Source organism: Phodopus roborovskii, unplaced genomic scaffold, assembly GCF_943737965.1.
Source record: "Phodopus roborovskii unplaced genomic scaffold, PHOROB, whole genome shotgun sequence".
NCBI lineage: Eukaryota > Metazoa > Chordata > Mammalia > Rodentia > Cricetidae > Phodopus > Phodopus roborovskii.
Genome location: NW_026126636.1, coordinates 7,777,248 through 7,801,898, shown reverse-complemented (window position 1 = coordinate 7,801,898; position 24,651 = coordinate 7,777,248). Strand labels below are relative to the sequence as shown.

General features: G+C 45.1%; 1 protein-coding gene across 1 annotated transcript; it reads right to left on the bottom strand.

Moving 5' to 3' along the window:
• Positions 1–1,806: 1,806 nt before the first annotated feature.
• LOC127238392 (cytochrome P450 2B1-like) lies at positions 1,807–21,722 on the bottom strand. The gene is made up of 9 exons (XM_051206984.1): positions 21,552–21,722; positions 12,844–13,006; positions 12,541–12,690; positions 10,873–11,033; positions 9,940–10,116; positions 9,311–9,452; positions 4,450–4,637; positions 4,134–4,275; positions 1,807–2,039 (listed from the first exon to the last, which is right to left on the bottom strand). The coding sequence occupies exons 1-9, from the start codon at positions 21,720–21,722 to the stop codon at positions 1,858–1,860; spliced, it is 1,476 nt and encodes a 491-aa protein (XP_051062941.1). The 3' UTR covers positions 1,807–1,857.
• Positions 21,723–24,651: the final 2,929 nt, after the last annotated feature.

Sequence of the window (24,651 nt, the reverse complement as noted above, 5' to 3'; positions counted from 1 at the left end):
TAGAATGACATCTCCCATCATCGGTGTTGAATTTTGTCAAAGACTTTATGAGCATCTCGTGAGATGATCATATGGTTTTTCTTTTTCAGTTTGTTTATATGGTGGATTACATTGATAGATTTTTCATATGTTGAACCATCCCTCCATCCCTGGGATGAAGCCTATTTGGTCATGTTGGATGATTTTTCTCCTAGTCCCACCTGCCTTGTTTCCTATTGGCCAACAGTGTTTTATTCATTAACCAGTAAGAGAAACATATATACAGAATGACATCTCCCATAAGAGAAACTTCCCAGCTCTGTATGGTGTGACTCAAAACATGCAATTGCTGCTCTCCACAATGAAGAGCACAGTACATCTATCAGAACCCATCTCCCTCCCCACCTTCCCATGGTTTGTTTTCTTAAGAATTCTAGAAGCTTCTCTATTGCCACACCATGGAGAGAAGTCCCAACATGACAAGCAGACACCTGTTGAACCATGGACGTGTAACTCCTTGTTGTGTGAGGATCACTTCCTCCTCCTCCAGCCTCCTCACCCTGACCTCCTCCACATATCACCCCTTGGAAGGACTGGAGTAAGCTTACTGGGTCTATTTGATAAGTGTTCTCCAGACAAGGCAGACATTGTCTAGCAGACAGACATCCCTTGAATTGGATCCACCCCAGGTCCAGACTAGCAACGTTCAGGAGAAGACAGAGTGCCATGGTCCTACCTTGGTGAGTTTCACACTCCCTTGTTTTTCTCAAAGGGTAGGCTCCTGTTTGTTGTTCTACTTTCGTGGGTGGTGGAGGAGTATGTGGCAGGAATATCCCTTGGCAAAGCTCCTGGTAACTCTCCCTAGGCTACAGAGAGCTTGGTGAGGCAGGTGGAATTTAGTATCTCAGAGGTGAGTCGAGAGCTGGCTGCTGATTGGCCAATGTCTGCCCAGAGACAGCTACCTAGGTGATGATGTTAAGTGAACAAAACCCCCCACAAGCCCCTATTAGTCTCAGCAGTGCAGTGTGCTGAAGCTGAGATTCGGGGGACACCACTCAAAGGGGTCTCCCAGACGCTTCTGTCAGAAGGTGGCGAGACAGAGAGAGAAGATGACTCACAGAACTGGGGTCCACATGGACACTCTGGGGACAAGGATTTTCTCTAGTCATCAGAGTGAGTGGTGACAGATACATACAAGGGCGAGCTGCACCTGAGGCAAGATGAAGGAGTGACTGGCCTCGTCACTTTATTGAGTTGTTTATGTACCTACTGGTTACCCATCCACTATATGAAACACCTGGTATCAACCACCTGCTCCTCCAGGATCTCACAGCTGAGCAGGAAACAAAGCAGCAGGCTACCCTTTCCCAAACATGGCATGGATGGATGGAGTTTGCAGCAAGAAGCCCTTTCAGAAAGAATCTTAGTTAGTAGACTATCAAGAGGTCACAGGTCGGACTAGCCAGGAGACCATGGACTGGCACTGTGATGACCGCTCTTGACTGTGAACTTCACTGTCTCTGATTAAACTAAAACCCAGGCTTCTGGACACTCCTGTGAGGGATTTCTTATCAGATTATTAGAAGCAGGAAGACCCACACTAAATCTGGGCCATACCTTCTGCTGGCAGAGCACATGAAACAATTCAATTGTTGTTTTGCTGAGAAAGACCATGATAAAAGCACTTGGAGGTGTGTGACTGTGGGCTGCAAAGCACAGGAACCTAGATGATACGGTGTGAAGTGAAGGACACCAGACACCAAAGCCAGGCACCACATGATTGTGTTTGTGTGAACCATACACATTAGAAAAGTCCATATATGCAGCACTCAAGATATATACAGAGATGAGTGGAGACACCTGGCCACCTCAGCCCAGTCATCGGGCCAAGAAGCAGATCTGGTATGTTGGGGGCACTCTGCCAAAGCCACTCTCCTTGGGACTGAGGTCAATGTCCTTAGGATCCACAGAACTGGACACGGAGAAGTTCTGGAGGATGGTGGTGAAGAAAAGGAACAATTCGTTGCGGGCGATGCCTTCTCCAAGACAAATGCGCTTCCCTGTGGGCACAGAGGATGAGCCATGTGAGCCCCAGGGCAGTATACAACCTTCACACTGTCACATTCCTAACCCAGACAACTCTGCCCATTGCAATGAATAAGAAGGTTTGACCCTCAACCTGCAATTCAGTGACAATGTTAAGAGATTCCCAAATCCTTAAAGAACTGTACAAGAGCCAGCACCAATGTCTAACCATGGAAAGGAGCTGCCATTAATCCCGAGGATATGAGTTCAGTCCCCTGAACTCACGTGCTACAAGGAGAGAACCAACCCTCACAGTCCTTTGACATAAACACACATCATAGCACACATGTCTATGCATGTAACCATGTATGAGAGGAATAAATAAATCATAATGTGTGGCAATTTGTTGGTGGATGTCTCATTGTCACTCTGACTGATTTCTAGCATACATGTATAATGCAACACCTTTACTGTCCTTCCCTTCTCGTGGGAGGGAATTGATACCCAGCTCACTTGTCTGCCCCAAGGGTGAAGGTTCTGTTTACAAAACTCCTAGATTAACACCTGGATGGTGCTAAGGTCCTATGTGAGCCAGACATGGAGGGACAACCTGTAAGTGCAGCACTTGGGGTCCCAAGCCTTCAGAGCAGCCTGGACTTCATCCCTTCTGTCTCTGTGCATCCCTTCTGTCTCTCCTCCCTCCTGCTCTCCCAACACACACTCTCCCCTCACTCTGTCCTTGTTCAGCTTGAGATCCACAAGTTCCCAAATACAATTGTTCCTACAATTGAGACGGGGCAGGGGCACATGATAAGGGATCTATGGCATCCACTGGATTCTCAGGGGTATAAGGAGCCTGTACAGGCTCATCACCTTAGGCATCCAGCATCACAGAGCAATGGGAGCCTGAACACCTATGCAGAGGCTCCAACACCTGCCCTGTACCTCAGTGATTCTTCATCTGCAACTGATGCCTCAGGCCTCTAGGTGAAGGAGAGATTGCCCAGCAACGCCTGTGCCCTCCAGTTGTTGAGAAATTGTACCTGTGTATGGGTGTATAGGGAAAGCACACTATGCCCCGGGAATCCCATTTACAGAACATAGCTTACATGAGCTGAGAATTTTATGGAGTTGCTCTCTGAGATGGTTCTCTCAGAACTGGTTTTGTGAACAGATTTTTCCAGAGCAGCTTTTAATGATTCGTCTCACTCTCAACACAGTGTCCAAAAGCCTGGAGCTGGACACTTAGACAGGGTTCCTATCTCTTTGGCTCTAATGTCCTTTTGGCATGCTTGTTTGCTCACTCTCTTGCTTGCTTGTGTCCTGCAGCAGCCTGTCTGAGCCTGTGTCTGTATCTATCATTGCTATGTGTCTTTTTATCTCTTTTCTGTTTACTTTTCCTAAACTTCCTACTGACATCCTAGCTATGCCTAACCCTATGTAGTCACGCATCTCTTCATGCCTTCTTCTTACCTCCCTTGATTCCCACACCACTGCCTTCCTTAACTCGGGTCTGTTATCTGGACAATTCACTTTTATCTCACACGTCACATATCCACAACTCTGAAGATGAAATATGACATGAGTCCATTACACTGGACAGAGCTGGAAGGAGGGTTAAGCCCAGGGTCACTGAGGTCACTTGGACACTCAAGACTAGACAATTCTTCGCTCTGACATGGCTCAGCAGCAGAGCACTTGCCTAGAATCCCTCAGACAGAGAATGAGAACAGAGAGTATAGAGGCTCATAAGGAGAGTACTGTAGGGTATAGAGCCCAGCCAAAGAAGCAACCAATCCCTGACCATAAATCTATCACACAGAGCCAGAACCCACAGCCAGTAAAAGAAACACACCCTGGCCTTAAACCTGAGCCAGTGCAGGAAACACTTCAGTCCTGAGCCTACAGCCTGACTCTGAAACCAGAGCCAGAGAAACACACCTTGGCCTCATGACCAAAATGTTCCTTTAGTTCAAGAGTCCCCTTGTGGGACTGTAGCCAGGGTGAATGGGATGGTTCAGGCAGAGCAGCTGGAATACACTCAGTAAACATGGACCTAGCCCTGTCTGTGTCCTGGAGGATGAGCCTTTCCTCTGGTGTCTGGGAAAGGAAGCACAGGTCCCTCTCACCTATAGAGAAGGGCATAAGAGCTTCATTTTTCTTCAGGGCCCCATTGGCATCCAGGAAGTGGTCAGGATTGAAGGTGTCTGGTTGTGCAAAGTACTGTGGGTCATGGAGAGCTGAGCTCAGGATGGGGTACACTTCGGTGTCCTAGGAGGCATCACAAGATACAAAGGTGTTAATATGCCCTGACTCACATATGCAGACAGCCAATCCATCAATAAAAATTAAGGAATGCTGAGAAACCACAAACAGATGGATACTAGGTTTCAGGGGAGTGCAGGAGGCTCATGAAGTAGAGCTGTGGGATGGCAGAGGTCTCACCTTGGGGAGCAGGTACCCTCGGAACAATGTGTCTTTGGTGACTTTGTGTGGCACACCAATCGGGATAAGATCTGAAAATCTCTGAATCTCATGGATGACGGCCTCAGTGTATGGCATATTGGTGCGATTGTTTAGGGCTGGGAGTCGGTGTGAACCAACGACCTGATCAATCTCCTTTTGGACTTTCTCTGTAAGAAGAGGGGAACAGTGAATTTAGTCTGCGAGCTTTGTAGCAATGATGTTTTATTCTATGAGCCAACAACTCAGGAAAGAGTCCAGCAAGGAGACTCTCCTGAAAAACTCGGTGCACGGAGGATACAAACCTGTCCTTCTGTGAAGAGTCTGTCCCTCTGTACCCATGTTAAACTAAATTAAATCTCTCCTCTCTACCTTCAATCTCATTTCCACTGGGTTTTAAGAAAAGATGGACAAACATACAGCAAAGGACTACTGCTTAAGGAGACTTCACAGCAACCCTGTTGTTATTAGATTGTAAGGGGGGAAAGCAATAAAATTCTCAACTTTGCAAGGGAATGAATTGTCCCTGCATATACACAAATGCACACACACACATGCATATATAAACATATACACACATGCACATACATTCACACATACACATATAGATACAAACACACAGATGCACATGTGCATATATACCTATATGCACACATGCACACACACACACACATACATATACACACATTCCAACACACGTGCATACACAATGCAGACATACATGTACACACATACACAATACACACATGCACACATACACACATTCATCCACATGCAAACACAATCTCACTTGCACATGGACCATAACTTTACATGGAATTTTATATTAAGAACTCTAGGTGACCCTTAGCCCTGCTGGGCCCAGTGCTTGGGGTGAGTGTTTGGCCAGAGCTCTGGCCCAACACCACCACCCTCTCTTTGGACCTTCCTGGGTTGGTTCTGTGCACTACTTGACCCACCCCTCCACAAGGGACCATCTGGAACCTGCCCTCACCTGAACCATGGGCTCCTTTGTCTGCCTTCTTCTTGAGACCATCCACAGCCTGCCTTTCCCACACCAGTGACCTTACTATAGCCTCTGCTTGAGAGACCTCTAAGAGAGCTCGGATCATCTAGAGTTAATGACATCAGAGTCCTGATCCAACTACACACACCAGGAGAACAGAGGAGAGCAAGAGAGACCCCACCTGCACCCACTGGAGGAAGTGATGGGAAGATGGCAATACAAGAAATCACTCAACAATAGAAAGACTAGTATGACACCACCAGAATCTAGGGACTCTACACCAAATAGACCTGAACACACAAAAACAGATAAAGCAGAAGAGAATGGCCTAAAAATAACTTCATGGAAATGATAGAGGCCCTCAAAGATGATATGAGAAAGTCCTTAAAGAAATGGAAGGAATACAGGCAAAATATGGAGGAAGTAAAGTAAAAGACCACGCAAAATTTGCAAGAAATGAATAAATCTCTTAAAGAAAGCCAAAAAAAAAAAATCAAACAGATGAATAATTAAAACAGCTCAAGACCTGAAAACTGAAATAAACACAAACTGAGAGAATAATGGGAATAGAAAAACTGGGTAAACGATTAGGAACTACAGATGCAAGAATAACCATCAGAATACAAGTGGTCGAAGAGAGGATCTCAGGCACTGAAGATAAAATAGAGGAAATAGATTCATCAACAAAAGAAAATCATAAATCCAACAAATCCTTAACACAAAACATCCAGGAAATGTGGAACACGGTGAAAAGTCCAAACCTAAGAATAATAGACACAGAAGAAGGTGAAGAAGCCCAGCTCAAAGGTGCAAAAACATATTCAACAAATCATTGAAAAAAAAACTTTCCCAACCTGAAGGATGACATGCCTATGAAAGTACAAGAAGCATACCGAATGCTAAATATACTGGACCACAAAAACGTCCCTTAGCCACATAATAATCAAAACACGTAACACATAGAATAAAGAAAGAATATTAAGAGCAGCAAAGGAAAAAGGACAGGTAACATATAAAGGCAGAACTATTAAAATTACACCTGACTTCTCCATAGAAACTCTGAAAGCCAGAAGACCCTGGATAGATGTTCTACAAATGTTAAGACTCCACAGATGCCAGCCCAGACTACTATACACAGCAAAACTCTTAATTACTGTAAATGGAGAAAACAAGATATTTAATAACAAAACCAGATTTTCACAATACATATCCACAAATCCAGCCATACATAAAGTTTTGGAAGGAAAACTCCAACCCAAGGAAGTTAACTACACTCACAAAAACATAGGCTGTAGACAATTCCACTTTACCAGAACCCAAATGAAAAAGCAGGGCAAATCTATTCACAATACCACCATCAACAACAAATTCAAAACAAAAGGAACCAAGGATCAGTGGTCCTTACTTATCCGCAATATTAATGGTCTTGACTCACCTATAAAAAGATACAGGTTAACAGAATGGAAACAAAGACAGAACCCATCCTTCTGCTGCATACAAGAAACACATTTAAGCTTCAAAGACATGCATTACCTCAGGGTAAAGAGTTGCAAAAGGATCTTCCAATCAAATGGACCCAAAAGCAAACAGGTGTAGCTATCCTAATATCTAACAAGTTAGACTTCAAACCAAAATCAGTCAAAAGAGATGAAGAAGGTTATTTCATATTCATCACAGGAGAAATCCATCAGTACAAAATCTCAATTCTGAACATCTATGCCCCAAATACAAAGGCACCCAAATTCGTAAAAGAAACACTACTAAAACTAAAATCTCACATAAAACAGCACACAATTATAGTGGGAGACTTCAACATCCTGTTTTCACCACTAGACAGGACCACCAGAGAGAACTTAACAAAGAAACAAAAGAACTAACAAAAGTTATGACACAATTGTGTTTAACAGACATCTATAGAATATTTCATCCACACACACAAGAATATACCTTCTTCACAGCTCCACATGGAACTTTCTCTAAAATCGACCACATACTAGGCAACATAACAAACCTCAACAGACACAAAAAGTTAAAATAGCCCCTTGTATCTTATCAGACCTTCTTGCTTTAAAGTTGGAATTCAACAACAATACAAATTGCAGAAACCCTATAAACTCATGGAAACTGAACAATGTGCAGTTGCACCATTCCTGGGTCAAGGGAGAGATAAAGAAAGGAAGGAAGGAAGGAAGGAAGGAAGGAAGGAAGGAAGGAAGGAAGGAAGGAAGAAAGAAATAAAGAAATTAAAGACTTCCTAGAATTCAATCAGAATGAAGACACAACATACCCAGACTTATGGGACGCTTTGAAAGCAGTGCTAAGAGGAAAGTTCACTGCACTAAGTGCCACATGAAGAAAACAGAGGATAGCCACATTAGAGAATTAACAGCGCCACTGAAAGCTCTAGAACAAAAAGAAGCAAACTCACCCTGGAGGAGTAGATGACAGGAAATAATCAATTTGAAGGCTGAAATCAATAAAGTAGAAACTAGGAAAACAATACAAAGAATCAATATAACAAAGATTTGGTTCTTCGAGAAAATCAACAAGATAGGAAAACCTTTATCCAAACTAACTAAAAAGCAGACAGACAACATGCAAATCAACAAAATCAGAAATGAAAAGGGGGACATAACATTGGACACTGAAGAAATCTAGAGACTCTTCAGGTCATACTTTGAAAACATGTACTCCACAAAATTTGAAAATTCAAAGGAAATGGACAATTTTCTGGATAGGTACCACTTACCAAAATTTAATCAAGAACAGATAAGCAATTTAAATAGACCTATAACTCCTAATGAAAGAGAAGCAGTCATCAAAAGCCTCCCAACCAAAATAAAAAATGGCTTTAGTGCAGAATTCTACCAGAAATTCAAAGAACAGTTATAATACCAATACTCCTCAAATTGTTCCACACATTAAAAGCAGAAGGTTCATTGCCAAACTCTTTTTACAAGGTTACAATTACCTTGGTATACAAGCCACACAAAGACATAACTAAGAAAGAGAAATACAGATCAATATTCCTCATGAGCATTGATGCAAAAATACGCAATAAAATACTGGCAATTCAAATCCAAGACCACATCAGAGAAATCATACCTCATATCCAAGTAGGCTTCATTGCAGGAATGTAGGAATGTTTCAACATAGGAAAATCTATCAATGTAATCCACCATATAAACAAAGTGGAAAAGAAATGTCATATGATCATCTCACTATTGGGGGGAGTGTGTGTGTGTGCATGTGTGTGTGTATGTGTGTGTGTAAGAGAGAGGGGGGGAAGGAGAGAGAGAATGAATATGTATGTGTGTGTTTATGAATAAGTTTACAGGTGAGTAGATGGAAGGATGATTAATAAATAGGTGTTTGGATAGATGTTCAGATGGATGGGGAAATTAATGAAAGGATAGGTGGATGACATGTGGGTTAGTGAGTGGACAGATAAGTAGGTGAACAAACAGAATAAGAAGATGGATGAAGAGGTGCATGGGTAAAAGCTGAATGAATAGATGAATGTAAAGATTGTGAAGAAGAAAGGCAGGAAGGAAGGTTAGATGGGTGGAATCATGGGTGGGTGTGTAGGTTGATGGGAGGATGGATGGATGGGTGGGTGCATGGATGAATGGATCAACCTTAAATGACAGGAGAGAACAATGGAAAACAGATCAGCTGAGGGTTCATTCACGCACCACCCACAGCGCTGCCCTAGTTTAGAAGTAGACCAAAGCCTTCAGAGTTCCAGGTGGAAGAGGCCCAGGTCTCTCTCATCCACAGACTTTCACAGCCAAAAGGGAGCTAGAAGAGTCCCCAGCTGGCCTCCTGGGGGCGTACCTGCAACATGGGGGTATTTGAGCATGAGCAGGAAGCCATAGCGGAGCGTGGTGCTGCTGGTCTCGGTGCCAGCAAGGAAGAGAGACAGCACGGAGATCATGAGGTTCTGGTGATGGAACTCGGTGTGTGGGTTGGACTTCTCCTGGTTCCAGATGGGAGAGAAGGGAGGGTCAGGGTGACTGGAGCCTTGCAGGGGGATGCACACACACACACACACACACACACACACACACACACACACACACACACACACACATCCTGGCACTGTCCTTCTGTCTCACTCTATGGACCACATGGCGTCTCTCAGTCCTCGGCGATGTCGCCTGGTCCCTGTGTGTTCTGTTTCTCTCTCTACTCTGCCCTCTGGTAGTTTATCACGGTTTGTGTCCCAGGCTCTTTCTTACTCTGAGGTGTTTTCTGCCTTTTGTCTCTTGCCCTGTGTTTTTTCCACAGCCTTCTTTCTCCTGATTTCATTTTCTCTTCCCTATTTCTTTCATCTTTTTCAGATGCTTCTGCATCTCCTCCACTTCATTTCCTTTCTTTAATTCCTCACCCCCTGCCCCTCATTTCCCCTCCTCAACCCTCAGCCATCACTGCCACCCATCCCCTCCCATTCATGCAGGACTCACCTTCTCCATGCGTAGAAGGTAGGTATCGATGAAGTCTCTTGGATTGCTGGGGTCCAACGTTGCCTTGTGCTTCTCCACACTGTGGCCGATGTAGTCAAGGATTTCCTGAAGGATTTTGGACATTTGTTTGTGGGGACCAGGAAAGTATTTCAGGAATCCAGAGAAGAGCTCAAACACCTGCATGAAAGAAGTGTCCGGAAGGTCACCTGGAGCTATCAGGTCTTGAGAAGCAGGATGTGCTCCTAGATCCCCGTATTTCATGAGGATCTGCGCTCTCTCTTTCTACCCTCTCCACATCCCTCCCTTTGTTTTCCGCATCCTTTCATTTCCACTCTCATGAACATGCACACAGGGCATGCTGCCTGTCTTTCCTCTGAGTCTGTGTCCTGCACTTGTCTTGTATTCTCTATCTCTCTTTCCTAAGGCATCAATTTATTTTCAATCAGGGTCTCCTGTCTTTCAGCCTGTTTTCCAACTCTATATTTATGCAAAGTTGACCTTTATCCCTGATCTCACATGCACTGGGATTGCATACATATAACAACCATACCTCACATATTATTATTATTATTATTATTATTATTATTTTGTTAGAGATGAACCCTGGAATTTAAACATGATAGATGAGACCTCTACCCTTTCAGATACACAGTCCCCATGTCATCATTTTCTCATGTCTGGATGGAGCTGTGTTTCTGCATTCGGGTCTCTCTACCACGTCAGCCACTCTACCTCCTTCCCTCCAGACCTCAGGTCCTTGCCTCTCCATGTTTTCTCCACCCTATTCCCCATCACTCTGTCACTCCTGCTCTCAACCTCCTTCCCTCCATGTCGTCTCTGCCTTTCTTCCAGCTCTAGGCCACTCTCTTCTTCACCCACAGAGCAGCCTGTTCTTCCTCTGCCTTGGATGCTCCTCTCTTCTTACCCACTGACCTGGCTCGAGAAGGAGCTGAATAGTGAGAAGCTCTGATAGAACAGGTCCAGCAGGCGCAGGAACTGGCGGTCTTTGTAGTCAAAGCGCTCTCCAAAGACAATGGCGCAGATGATGTTGGCTGTGATGCACTGTAAGAGGAAGGTGGGGTCCAGGGGGGCTCCTGGAGGATGAGGATGCAGGACGGGAGACATGGCATGAAGAGAAATATTTGACCTTGTCCCCATCTCTGCAAAGCTGTCCCCATCACTCACTACACAAAGAATAGCAACAGCCGCTACCCCATTTGAACAGATGATGCTCCAGGTCCTGCATTCAAGATTGCACACACCATTTTATTTAGTTTCCTCTCAGTATTATACAGAGGATGCAATGCTACTTGTATACACAGAGATAGTAGCTAACTTCTCCAAGGTAACACAGCTACTCATGACTGGGACTGGATTCATACCAGGGAGCTGAGAAGGAGAACACGTGTAAATTAGCCCTTACCCTGCACCACCTCCCAGGGCAACAAGCTAACTCCCTCTGGTTGCTTAAGTGGATTTAGAAGTCTCTCCTCTGCAAGTCTTTCCCCATTCCTTTCTGATTCTAGGCTCTGTGGTGTTCCAAGAACCATCAGCACCTGCTGTGGCTGCCTTTGAATGCTAGGTTCCATCATGGACCCTCATGGTGGAAGGGATGTTGGCAGCCCAACAATATTGGGCCATTTGCCCCTCTCTGTCTGGGTCTCGCTTGTCTGTAGTCCCCGATTCCTCTGCTGATCTTTCCCTGGTGTTTGTGAGCCTTGATCTGTCTCTGGTTTCCTGTATAGAGGTCTTGAGCGTTTTCTCTCTTTCTCTTTCCCCTCCTGGAGCCTGCTTTCCTTTCCTCCCCTCTCCTCCCCCACTCCCGCTCCCCTGTCTTTTCTCTTGTTTGGTTCCTCTTGCTCCATCTCAGATTCTTGGTCTCTGTCACCCTGCTCTCTCCTCCTTTCTTCTCAGTCCCTACATTCCTTCTCCTCCCTTCTCATAGTCTCCTGAGAAATCTTAGGGTGAACGCCGGCAGGGAGGAATGAGGTGCTAAAACAAACTCGGTCACCACTGTAGCCCTGATGGGAAGTTTCTATAAGTACCCAGAAATGCTCTGACTGCCACAAAGTAAAACACCATCAGGAGATCCACCTGAAAAAACCACAGTCCGCTGCTTCCAACACCTGCCTAGGACACACACAACGTGTTGAGACTATTTAATATAACCAAGATGGCCTGGTATACCACATAAAGTCAGGATGACATCAGCACCCAAACTCCTGCCTCCACTTCAGCTATATCGAGATGACCAGCATGCATCACCATGCCAGCGTTGTGGTGGTAGGGACCAGACTGGGAACCGTCTGCGTGCTGGGCAAGTCCAGCATGCCTCAGCTGCGCCCACAGCATCAACCCCCTTCTCCTCTTCGAGGAAAGATTTCATGATGTAGCCAAATTAGCATCTTTCTCTGTCTTTCTGTATTTCTCTCTCCCCCACTTTATCCTCTCCTCAGTGCGTGTGTATGTTCGTGTGTGTGTGTGTGTGTGTTTGTGTGTGTGTGTGTGTGCGCGCACGCAGGCGTGTATGGTGTGTATCTTTGTCTGTGTACTTGTGTTCCAATTCACCAACTTTCTTAATGCCCTTCTTCTGGGACTCACCCTGGTATTTCCGCAACTCTTCTACCAAACATCGGGCCTCCTCCTGAATCCGCTCCTCCACACTCCGCTTTCCCATCCCAAAGTCTCTCATGGTGGCCAGAGAGAATCGCCGAAGGGCCTTCCAGCGTTCCCCATTGGCAAAGATCATGCCTAAGAAAGTAGGGGAAGCATGGGGGAGTTCAAAGAACAGAGGAAGTTCAAGGAAACCTGGTCTTCCCCAGCCCTTGTCCACGTTTCCACCATCTTCTCCGCTCTCTGTGGCCATTCCCCATTCCACCTCAACCCAAACTTTGAGACTCCTACCGTAGTCCTTGAAGACAGATTTAACAACTGCAATTGTGCCCCGGCCAGAGAAAGCCTCAGCTTGATCCACAAGAGCCTCCCTTATGGCCTCTGTCCCATACAACATGACCACGGGCCTGGGTCCCAGGTGCACTGTGAACACATCTCCATACTTGTCTCTAAGCTGCCAAGCATAAGGGAACCAGGGTTTTGGTTAGTCAGTGCAGACATTGCAGTTACACTGTGAAAACACCTAGACACAGGTTGGTAAGTAGGAACCCCTCTCCTGCCCACCCTTGCCCTTCTGAGGGCACAGCAGTTTCAGGGTTACTCCACCCCCACGAAGGTCTGCATGGATGCTGGACATTCTGAGCAATACTACATTAGTGTGGCTGTGGGGTGGGACTCATGCTATGATAGCAGCACTGGACAAGTACAGGAGATGGACCAGGGTATAGACCAAGGTATAGACGTGATATAGGAAAAACTGAGAGTAATGAATGGCAGTTACAGTGGATTCGGCAAAAGCAAACGTGCTTAGGAAATACTGAGTTACACAAGGTAGAGTTCAGCCAAAACAGTGCTGCCTCTAATATGACTTGTAAACGAATCCGACTTGTTAGAAATGGTAAGAAACAGTTGTACCTCAGATGTAATTGTAGATTAGGCATGCTGCAGTTTAGGCTTCTGAGAACATATTTCTGTTAATAATTGTTTGTCAAGATTGTTGCAAATTAGGCTCCATTTCCATATCAAAGGACAAGGTTCTTCTGGGAGACTCAAAGGGAATAGCACTGGGTAGCAGCCACCATGAAGTGATGCTTCTCCCACCAGGAAGGGTGTAACCCTGCCAGGAGGGCAACGGCACTGAGTGCGGTGCTTTGGACAAGATTGACTCTCTTAGGTCCATATATTTGAATGCTTGGACAGCAGGAAGTGGGACTATTTTAAAGATTAGAAGGATTTGGAGTTGTGGCCTTGTTGGAGGAAGTGTCTCACTAGGGATGAGCTCTGAGGTTTTTAGAGCCCATGCTAAGCCCAGACTTTCTCTCTCTGCCTAAGGAAGAGCATGTGGCTCTCAGCTACTGTTCCAGTACCTGCCATGTCTGCTGCCATGCTCATGCCTTAGGAGAATGAACTACACATCAGAGACTATAATCACACCCCAAATATATGATTTCTTATAAGCGTTGCCTTCATCGTGGTGTCTCTTCACTCAATGTGAGTCATGACTACAGTACAGAAATCTGGGAAAATACCTGGCAATGCCACCATCTGGCATCTACAGGGAATTGGTCCCAGGAATATCACAACCCTCCAGTGCTGAAAGCCTTTGAAGACAATGGTGCAGTGTTTGCAAATAACCCACTCTCGTCCTCTTGTAAATTTTAACCCACTCTACCTTGCAATGCAGCTAAGAGAAATGAAAGCCTATGAGAATGGCCAGTGCCCATGTTATTAGTGAAACAGTGCTAAGAAACATTTCAATAAATGTGCAGTTAACATGTGTTTGAGTTTTGAAACAAAATCCTGCTATATATTCCAGGATGACTCTGTAGTTTGTCTCTAAATTGTCATTCTCCTGTCTCACTCTCTGAAGTGCTGGGGTTACAGATGTGAACCACATCTAACTCTGAGTGCATTACTTCTAAATATTTTCAGTTCACAGCTGTTTGAATCTGTGAGTAGAGAATATGCTTGTATGGACAATCGGATATAATTTCTGAAGTTGAGTATAACCATAAAGAGAAATTTCACCTCCAAGTGCTTGTACAACAACAAAAATACCTACACATGGTAACCCAATGAATGAGCCAGATTATTCTAGAAGGGAGTTTCTTAGTAAAATGTTGCACAGAACAGACAGTGGCGAGCCCACACTGGGGGATTCTGTACATCAGTGAAATAGCAACCTGCCTATCAGATGAATGATAAAAATGATCACCAACCTAATGTTGGCATAAAAGCAACTTCTACTTCCATTTGCTGTTGTATAAATGCAGTTTGAATGCAGGTAAAGTCAACCCACTGGGTCAATATAGTAAGAAGGTAGAAACCATAACACATAAGACAGGGACCAATTTCAATGTGTGCTGACCTGCACATCGATGATAAGAGTGTGCTCATTGTGGAACATTACTGAGATGTGCTTTTTTAGAGCAGTGGTTCTCAACCTGTGTGTCTTGACCCCTTTGGGAATCAACCGATCCACTCACAATGTCATGTAAGACAAATAGAAAACACATATATTTACATTATGATTCATAATAGTACCAAAATTACAGTTATGAAATAGCAACGAAAATACTTTTATGGTTGGGGGTCACCAACACAGAGGAACTATACTAATGGTTTGTAGCATTAGGAAGGCTGATGATCAACTTCAACAATATTATAGCTAAAAAGTTAAAACTGGGCTGGCTGAAGAAATGGTTCAGAGGTCAAGATCTCATGCACCCACATAGTAGCTCACAACTATATTCCCCTCCAGTTGCAGGGGACCCAATGCCCTCTTTTGACCTCTGCAAGCACCAAGTGCACACATGGTACACAGACATGTGTGCAGGTGAAACACTTTTACACACAAAATTAAAAGGAATCATTTTACGGTATAATTGAAGCTGGAGAGGTAGCTCAGTGGCCCGGCACTCGATGCTACGTCACGACGATTGAGATTTGTATCCCAGCACCCCAGTGATAAGCACAGAGTCCCCAGCACCAAGGTGGAGGTGGGAACAGGAGGATGATGGGGCTTGCTGTTCTCCAGCCTAGCTGGGGGAATGCCAAGGCCAGGTTAAGAGAGAGACCCTGCCTTAAAGGAACAGACAGAGTGACAGAGGTCAACCAGTGCCTCCATCTGGCCTCCATGTAATGGGTGTGTCCGCCTGCAAACAAAGTACATATACACTCAAACAAAAACCCTGCAAGAATGATACAATAACAATAATTAATTACATTCCTTTCCACATTCTAGGCAGCCCCTAGCAGAACTTTCTCTACCGTGGGACCTGCCCCCTCTTCTGAGTCTTGATTCAGAAAGTCATGACTCTTCCAAAACTTCCTTTCTATCTCTTGTTCTTTCGGAGACCCGCCAAGGGCTGGGGCTGATATGCCTGACTCTCTGAGGCTTCCCTCTCTTTTCTGAAGCTCTCCCACTCACGTTTCACCATGTGGAAGCTTACAAAAGGCATAGATTCCTCTATGTCTCTCCACCTGTCTTCTGCTTGCAGAAACTGCTGAGATTTAGCACTTGCCTGAGGTTCTGACACTGGGAATAGGATGGGACTCTAAAGAAGTGCCTGTGAGGATAGAGGAGGTGGTCACACTCCAGGACTTTAGGATCCCTATGAGATGGACCTCAGAATGTGACTCTAACCATACCGACAGCTGTCAGAGCATTTGAAAATAAACCTCAGGTTCACCACTCTTGAATCAAGCATAAGGGGTCACACTTAAAAGCGTGATGAGGAGCTCTAGTAAGCAGACACACGTGCATGGTCTTGTGAGACTACCAAGGGAGTGCAATGCATTTTGTGTGAGTGTTATGCCTCACACAAAAGTGTAAGACATAAGTGTAGTGCCTTCAGATGCCAGAAGGGGGAAGTAGATCTCTTGGAACTGGAGTAAAATATGGTTGTGAGTGGGTTAATTGGGTTGCTGGGAATTGAAACCAGGTCCTTTGAGGTGCAGTCAATGTTCTTAACTGCTGAGCCAGCTCTCCTCCACCACTACCACCTCTAATCCCAGGTCCTTCTCATGTCTTCTCCTAAATGAACATTTCTTCATGGAGTTTCCTATGACTGAAACCAATCATATGTTCAACCCCATGGGACAGTTTTGAAAATGTTCCATCACCAAATTTCAGCCCATCTAACAAATTTTAGAGGCCCCATTCTTCTATTTCTTCTTCTTCTTCTTCTTCTTCTTCTTCTTCTTCTTCTTCTTCTTCTTCTTCTTCTCCTCTCTCTCTCTCTCTCTCTCTCTCTCTCTCTCTCTCTCTCTCTCTCTCTGGAACTCACTGTGTAAAGTAGGCTGTCCTCAGTCTCACATAGGTCCACCTGCCTATGCCTCCCAAGGGCCAAGATTAAAGGCTGCTACATCACTGCCCAGCTAGAGTCCCCCTTTCAAGAGGAGAATGTAAAGGAGCCTTAAAAGCTCATCCCTTCTTCCACCTCCCTCATCCCTGCTCCTCTTCCTCCTCTCTCCTCCCTCTGGTCCTTAGTGGATACTGGATAGTCTAACTTGTTCCAAATATTTACTACTCCCTTTAGAGTTAATTCAGTTGACCCTATCAATCTCCCAGTGAAGAGACATGTCCAGGGAAAGGCAGATTCACTAAAAACATAGTAAGCAAATGGGAGGAATAATCTTTCCCTTATTGCACTGAGGAGTAAAGATCATTCCCTTATTGCCCTGGGGTGCTTCTCCTCCCATAACATTAACTCCCATCAGCAGCTTTGCTAGTCGCTCTGCTGTTGGGAGGCCCTGCTGGTCAGAGGTTGTGGTCTACCAAGGCCTGGCAGCTCTCTCTAGGAGGACTCCCTCCCCAGCATGATGTCTGCTCTCTACCTTTGCTTATTTGGAGAAGGTCTCTGGGCCTGGTGCCTGATTCATCTCTGTGTGACCTTTGACATAGTTCCCTGTTAGAGCTATCCCCCTGCTGCCCATATGGTAATTAGACTTTATGCTAGGAGCTTTAGAGTAGGCCCATGTGATGGGAGATGCCATTATGTATATATGTTTCTCATACTGGTTAATAATAATGCACTGTTGGCCAATAGGAAAGGAAGATAGGAGGGACTAGGAGACAAGGAGGAAATAGGAAGTAGGAAGGAGGAGTCAAGATGGAGAGTCTGGAGAAAGCAGTATGCTGCCGGCTCCCTGGTAAGAGAAATACATAGATCAGCAGAAATGGGTTAATAATTAAGGCAGAGCTAGCCGATAAGAAACAAGTAACCAGGCCAACAGTATTGTATAAAATACAGAGTCTCTGCGTATTATTTGGGGCTGGCGGCGTGGCGGCGGGACCAGACCAGCAACGGCGGGCGGAAAAACCGTTCTCGTTACACCCATGCTTCCACATATGATAACTAAGACGTATACTGCGCTTTATGCTAATGCTCGAACTGTCTCCCCAGAGACCTGTCACACTGTTTGTCTCTGCTCATTCACTTCGGCTCCCCTGTCCCTCATGGACCTGCAGGCAGCTGATGCTCCCCGAGAACGGAGAGCCACACTTGTCCTTTTGTTTTCAAACCTTCTGGATCTCTACCAAAGGCTGGGCCTGTTCTCCCTGGTGCTCTGAGCTTCCTCTCTCCTTCTCTGATGCCCCCACACATGCCCTCTTTCTCCATGTGGCGATCTACAAGCAGCATCGATTGTCCTCTTCATCTCCCTCCTCTGGCAGCCACCAAGATTCACAGCCTGCCTGCCTTGGTGTTTTCCTCTCAATGGCTAATAAACCTGCCCTTGAGGTTAAAAATACATTAAAGACTTAGAAAGGCAGTTGAATGTTTTTAGTCCACATGTTGATGAAATTAAAATGTCGGTTCCAACAACACAGCTGACTTGGAGAGTAGACTTATTTATTTTGAGCCACAAACTAAAGCTTCCAGAGAACATTCTAGATTCCATGCCAGCAAACCCCCAGGCATGTGGAAGAAAACAAGCAATTTGGACTTGAACTGGAGCTCATGGAGATGACAGGGCCTTTAACAGCTGAATTTGAGTCCTGCTCTGAGCTCATCCACAACACCCTTGAGATTGCTGAGTTGGTTGCTCCTGGGGTTCACCATGGGACATCACTGCCACTTGGAACCCATCTATCTGGAGCTGCTCTATCTGCTTGCTTCTTCCATGTGATATGTCTTGAACATGGTTAAAGTGTCCACTGTGGGTTCTCTGATGGAGGCTTGGTTCCCAGTATGGTTGTGCTAAGAGATGGCAGAACCATTGGGAGCTGAAGGCTAGTAGGGTCTTCGGGGCAGATGTGCAGAATAGGTCAATGCTGGTCTCATAGAGAGGGCTGAACTTTCAGAGAATGGGTTATTATAAAAAAAGGCCATGCCATGCTGTTACCCTCTTTTGCACGCGACAGGTTTCTGTCCTCTACTGTACTGAGACACATGAGAAGCATTCTAACTAGAGGATAGAAAAAGGGGTGCCTGATGCTGGACTGTCGGTTTTGATTATACACTAATAAACCGCCTTGTTTTAATTTTCATTGTCCGTGTGTGTCATTGTGTGTTTGTTTATGTGTACTTGTGTGTGAATGTGTGTGTGTGTGTGTGTGTGTGTGTGTGTGTGTGTGTGTGTGTGTGTGTGTGCATGACAGGGTTATGGGTACTCCCAGAAGTTAGAGGAAACATCAGTTCCTCTGGAGCTGGAGATAGAGGCTGTAGTTGGCTGTCAGATATGGGTGCAGAGAACCAAACTGGATCCTCTGGAAAAGCAGCAAGCATCCCTAACCAGTGATGCATCATTCCATGACCATAAACCTCATTACTTTATAAAAGACCAAGCCTCTTGCCTCTTGTTATACAAATGGAGAACAAAGTCACCAGGAGATGCTCTCTTGCTGGCCTGGGTGGACATTTCACATCCTACTGTTCTTGGCTTCAGTCAAGCCAGTTCCTTCCCACAGACCCAAAATTCAACACCTCCCTCTTCTCCATTACATCATGTTCTCATTCACCCTGGACTACTCCTTCTTATCTGCCCCCATTGTCCCTCAGAAACAGCCTTTGCCCATTTGTTCTCCCTCCAGAGAATCCTGGGGAATCATCATATCCTACTTCTTATAGAGACCGCTACTGACCTCAGATGATCTTCAGACTGAACTGGGGCTGGAGCTGGAAATATGCAGTTCTTGCAAAGGACCTGGGTTCAGTTCCCAGGACCCACATGGTACTCACACCATCTGTAACTACCCTCTTTTGAGCACCAGGCATGCCTGTGGCACATATGCATCCGTGCAGGCAAAGTTCATACATGTGAAAGAAAAATAAACCTTGGGGAGAAGCACCATTTTTCTTAGCCTGTGTGCTGTACCATCCAGGTGAACAGATATCTAATTAATGTTTACTCTACATCTAAATCCTGGGTGTCATCTCCTGGGTTTTCAGGATGCAGCTCTGTTCCTTGACTCTACCTCTATCATGCCATGAGGTGGAACATAGGACTCTTTATCGTTAAAGAGATATAGTTAGATGGGCAACCAACCATCACACCAGAGCTGGTATAGGCTCTAATTTCCTGCTGACTGCACATTTCATAGACCCTGTGAGTTCATGTCATTAAGATCAGTGCCCCCATGGGGATGAAGAGAAGGATCAGAGGTTCAGAGCACTGGCTGCGCTTCCAGAGGTCCTGAATTCAATTTCCAGCAACAACATGGTGGCTCACAACCATATGTAATGAGAGAAAAGATGCAGCATTGTCTCACTATGACAGCATGCTACCGCCACTCTCTGTGAGTCTGATGGACAGTTAGTGGTGCTGAGGAAAGGTGTCTATTTCTTTAGTGCAGTAGTCACTCATGAGATACTCATGAGTAAATATGCCAAACCCATGCTTGTAGAGAAGTCAGCATCTAACCTTTGCCTCAGCAACCTTGCCTCCTGAAGTTAGAGCCTGGAAGGTGTCTTTCTCTTTGTGCTTAGTGGTCTTCAAGCAATCAGCCACACATAACCCCACTCTGAATGACACTAATTAGACTCATTGGGGAAAAACAATAGGATATCAAGGTAGGAAGGGTCTTGTTGGCAAAAAGAAAGGTTAATATTTGAGAAAGAGGGTGGAGAGAGGGAAAGGGGGGATATCAAATAACGAGACCCAGTACATGCATATGTTAAAGTGTCAAACAATTTTTAAAAATAATATCAATAGTGTGTTGACTTGAGCTTTCTAACATGTGAAAAGCACATGTATCAAAGACTCATGTCAGGGCATGGTGACACACACTTGTCATTGCATTCATGAGGCTAATCAGGAATATCATGATTTGGAAGCCAACCTAAAAAACATGGGAAGACCCTGACAATATTTAAATTAAAATAACTAAATTTGCCATCAACTGGGGGGGGGCAGAGTCTTTTAAAAGTCAGAAGGTAATAAATACAAGGTTCAAGAGGGAGATATTCACAACCATGGGGAGAGACAGAACAGTGGAACTTCAGCCACTGTTTGAGCTCTCTGCTAGAAGGTAGGACTATGGATGTAGATGATGATTAATTGTTAATAAAGAAGTGGTAATTAAGCATTACATTCCAAGTGTGAAGCAGCAATGCAAAGACTGGAAACTATAATTCTAGCTGCTGGAAGAGACTGATAAGCACTCCTAACTCACCTCTCCTCCTGCTTATCTTCCCCTTTATCCCTCAACACCTCAAGCTAATCTTTGCTCTCTCTTTTGTTGACAGGAGCAAAATCTGTTGTTGATGCCTCTGACATTTTTCTTTCTTTTCTGGAATAGACAGGTCCCAATAGAGTGAAATTCTACACAACTGCACATCAAAACTTGGACACCTTTCACACTCCAAGCACAGTGCCCCACACCATTCCAGAATAGCAAGAACAAGCCCCTCAACCTGTGCACAATCCTTTACCAATTAGGATCTCACCTTACACTCAGCCTATGGCCTGGAAGGAGTCGCTTGTTCATCCTGATGAGTTATGTCCATATACAATTGCAGGGGCAAGCCCACCCAAAGGCCCCATGAAAGTCTCACCCGCATGAAGGAATTGAGGAGGCCTCTTCTGTCCATCTGCAGGAGGTTCCCCAAGAGGGGCAGAGGGCGGGGTCCTGGTGGGAGGTGCCCATGGGCCTTTGGGTGGCCCCTGACCAGGAGCAGTAAGAAGCCCATGAGGAAAGCGAGGAGGAGCAGGACACTAGGCTCCATGGTCCCCGTCTCAATAACGTCAACTTCAATGCACATTCCAGCAGGACCTTTTATGCTGAAGCTGCCTCTCCACCCAGTTATGCAACTTCCGCTGTCCCTGCCTCCTGTCTTATCATTGTCCCTGGGTGTGAGTGCCTATACTTCCTGCTTGCCCTGCTGGTGACGTGTTCACTCCTCATCCCCTTACCCCACTCTAGATTTTGGCAAGGACACCATGAAACAGACACATAGGTCAAAAACGCATTGGGAGTAATGATTCTCGATTTCTGGGAATGCGTGTACATGTGTCATATTAGATCTATCTGTATCAGGCATGGACCTTTTTTCTAATATGAATGTGCACCTAGGTGTTTCTGTGTTTGAGTCTAGATATGCTAGCAGGTCTAGTCTTGCATGTCTAGGGTGTGTTTGCATGTATAATCTTCAACTGTGCAGGCCCTTCTGTATGCTCTTAGCTCCATATGGGAATGTGATTGCAATAAGTGACAAGAGGAATGCTGCATGGTCCCCTGTGTCTCTCGGTGAATCTATGCAGTCCCCAACCTGAGTCCTTGAGAGGCTGCAGATGCAATTTCTCCAGGGTCCTCACTGTATTCCCTGGCCCATGCCAGCCACAGATGGGAGAAGGGAGAGGAAGGAGAGGGAAGAGAGTCAGGAGTGCAGAGGCTGGGAGCCAGGAGAGAGAGGCTGACGCCTGCAGAGGAGCCGTCAGAACCTCTGGGTGCCTGTGCTGGCTACCTTTTATGTCCACTTGATACTCTAGGGTCATTTGAGAGGAAGGAATTCAGCTGAGAAAATGCACCCATAAAACCACACTGCAGGGCAATTTTTAAATTAGGGATTAATAACGATTGATAGAGTTCAGTCCACTGAGGTGCTGCCATCGCTGGGCTGGTGGTCCTGGGTCTATAAAAAGAGGACTGAGCCAGCCATGGGGAGCAAGCTGCAGCTGCAACCTCTAGGCTCCCTTACTTCCCTGGATGATGAACTCTAAGCAGGGGATGCAAGCAAAATAAACCCTTTCCTCCCCGGGTTGCTTTCAGTCCTGGTGTTTTGTCACAGAGACAGAAACCCTAACTAAAACAGTCTCTGATCATTGTGACTAATGACAAATGATTCTCTCCTCCTGGCTGTCTTCACAGAATATGAAGTTCTCTGACTCCCTCTTTGCATGCTCTCTCTCTCTCTCTCTCTCTCTCTCTCTCTCTCTCTCTCTCTCTCTCATGTGTGTGTGTGTGTCTATATAGTATGTCCTCTTCCTCCTCTTTATCCCCCTCATCCTTCTTCCATATGCCATATATATGAACAACCACAGGCTCCCATGGTTAGACCAAAGCTGCACCTAATCTGCCATGAGACTAATAGAAAAGAAATCTCTCCTTTCAGTTGCTTTATATCAGGAATTTGCCCACAGTGACAAGAAAAGCAACCCATGCAGAAAAAAAGTTTCCAGAATTGGGTTGTTAGGATAAACATGACGGTGCTAATCAAAGGTTGGAATCCTTGTCAGTTGGGGCTCCAGGCTTGATATGAGAAATTGTGGCTGCTCACATAACAGTGGCAGATGACAACCAAGAAAGAGACAATCTGGAATCAGGCCTAGGTTATAACCATCATATAATCTATGGATATCCCACTCTGAGCAACCTACTTCCACCAGTCAGTCCTCACCTCTTAACGATTCCATCATCTCCTGAACATAGCCAGCTGTTGTGGACCACTTGCTCACATTTGAACAACATTAACAATCAACCAGTAACACATTGGAAACCTCATAACATTGTTATGAGGGCAATTAAATTTTATCATTGTTTCTAGATATGGCATTCAAACTATAACTTTCTGACCTGTTCCCACCACAACACACACACACACACACCTCATACCCTATCACACACAATATACATTCATTCCATACCAGTAAGCCCCAAGCTTTACTTTACTGACAATGTTTCCTACAACCATTCACTTTGTGGACTTTACTATTCATCAGTCATGTGGGAAAATATCAGTTGGTATAAACTTGTATAGTTCACGTGTATGGATCGTGGAAGGTTGTACATGTCTATGGCTTAGATGCGGATGTTATCTTCTCTCTGAGGTCGGTTGTTTCTTATCCTAAAATCTACAAAAACACTGACGACAAATGAAGAGCTGGAAGGTTGTGTTGAGTCATCTGCACAGGAAGAAAAGGGAGAGGGAACCATGTAAACAACACTGGCATCCACAGAAACCTTTCAAATTTCAGCAGCATTATGGGATAAAATTACCTGCAGATGTGGCTAAGTTGGTAGAGTCTTTGTCCAGAATTCATCAAGTTCTGAATTTCATCCTCAACATGGGATGAAGTGAGTGTGAGGCACATGCATATAATTCCCTCACTCTGGAAATGGAGCAGGAACTTAAGGTCATTTTAGAATACACCATCATCACATTTTCAGTTACAAAGACTTTCCCCAAGTATTTTCAACAGAAGCAATTTCAGTTATCAAGGACCTGAAACCATCACCATCATTATGGCTCAGTGGCCAAGGCTGACTCCACCCATATGGTCCTCCTGATAGATCAGCAGGCCATTGGGCTAATATTGCACCATAATGTCTTCCCTCTTTTAGAGACAAGGTCTAATGTAGGCCTGCTTGACCTTGGATTCACTTTGTAGCCAAAGATGTCTTTGAACTTTTGATACCCCTGCCTCCATCTCCCAGGTGCTGGGGAAACAAGCAGGAGCCATCAGGGCCACATTAATGAGTGTTGAAGACTAAACACAGGGTCTGGTTTATGTTATGTAAGCTAGAACTCTACCATCTTAGCTATATCCACAGCCCCCATAATTTCTTTCTGTGGTCTTGTTTTAGAAAGTGTCTCACTATGTAGCTCAGGCTGGTTTTGAACTCCTGGTCCTCCTGACTCTTCCTCCCTAGTTTCA

What these genes read in the sequence shown, in the direction of transcription:
- LOC127238392 (XM_051206984.1), bottom strand. Translation starts at nt 21,722, where the DNA reads ATGGAGCCTAGTGTCCTGCTCCTCCTCGCTTTCCTCATGGGCTTCTTA. An exon ending in TCCTCAATTCCTTCATGCGG is followed by an intron (nt 13,007 to 21,551) that starts GTGAGACTTTCA and finishes TATGCTTGGCAG; the next exon opens with CTTAGAGACAAGTATGGAGA. An exon ending in GAGGGTACCTGCTCCCCAAG is followed by an intron (nt 4,276 to 4,449) that starts GTGAGACCTCTG and finishes GATGCCTCCTAG; the next exon opens with GACACCGAAGTGTACCCCAT.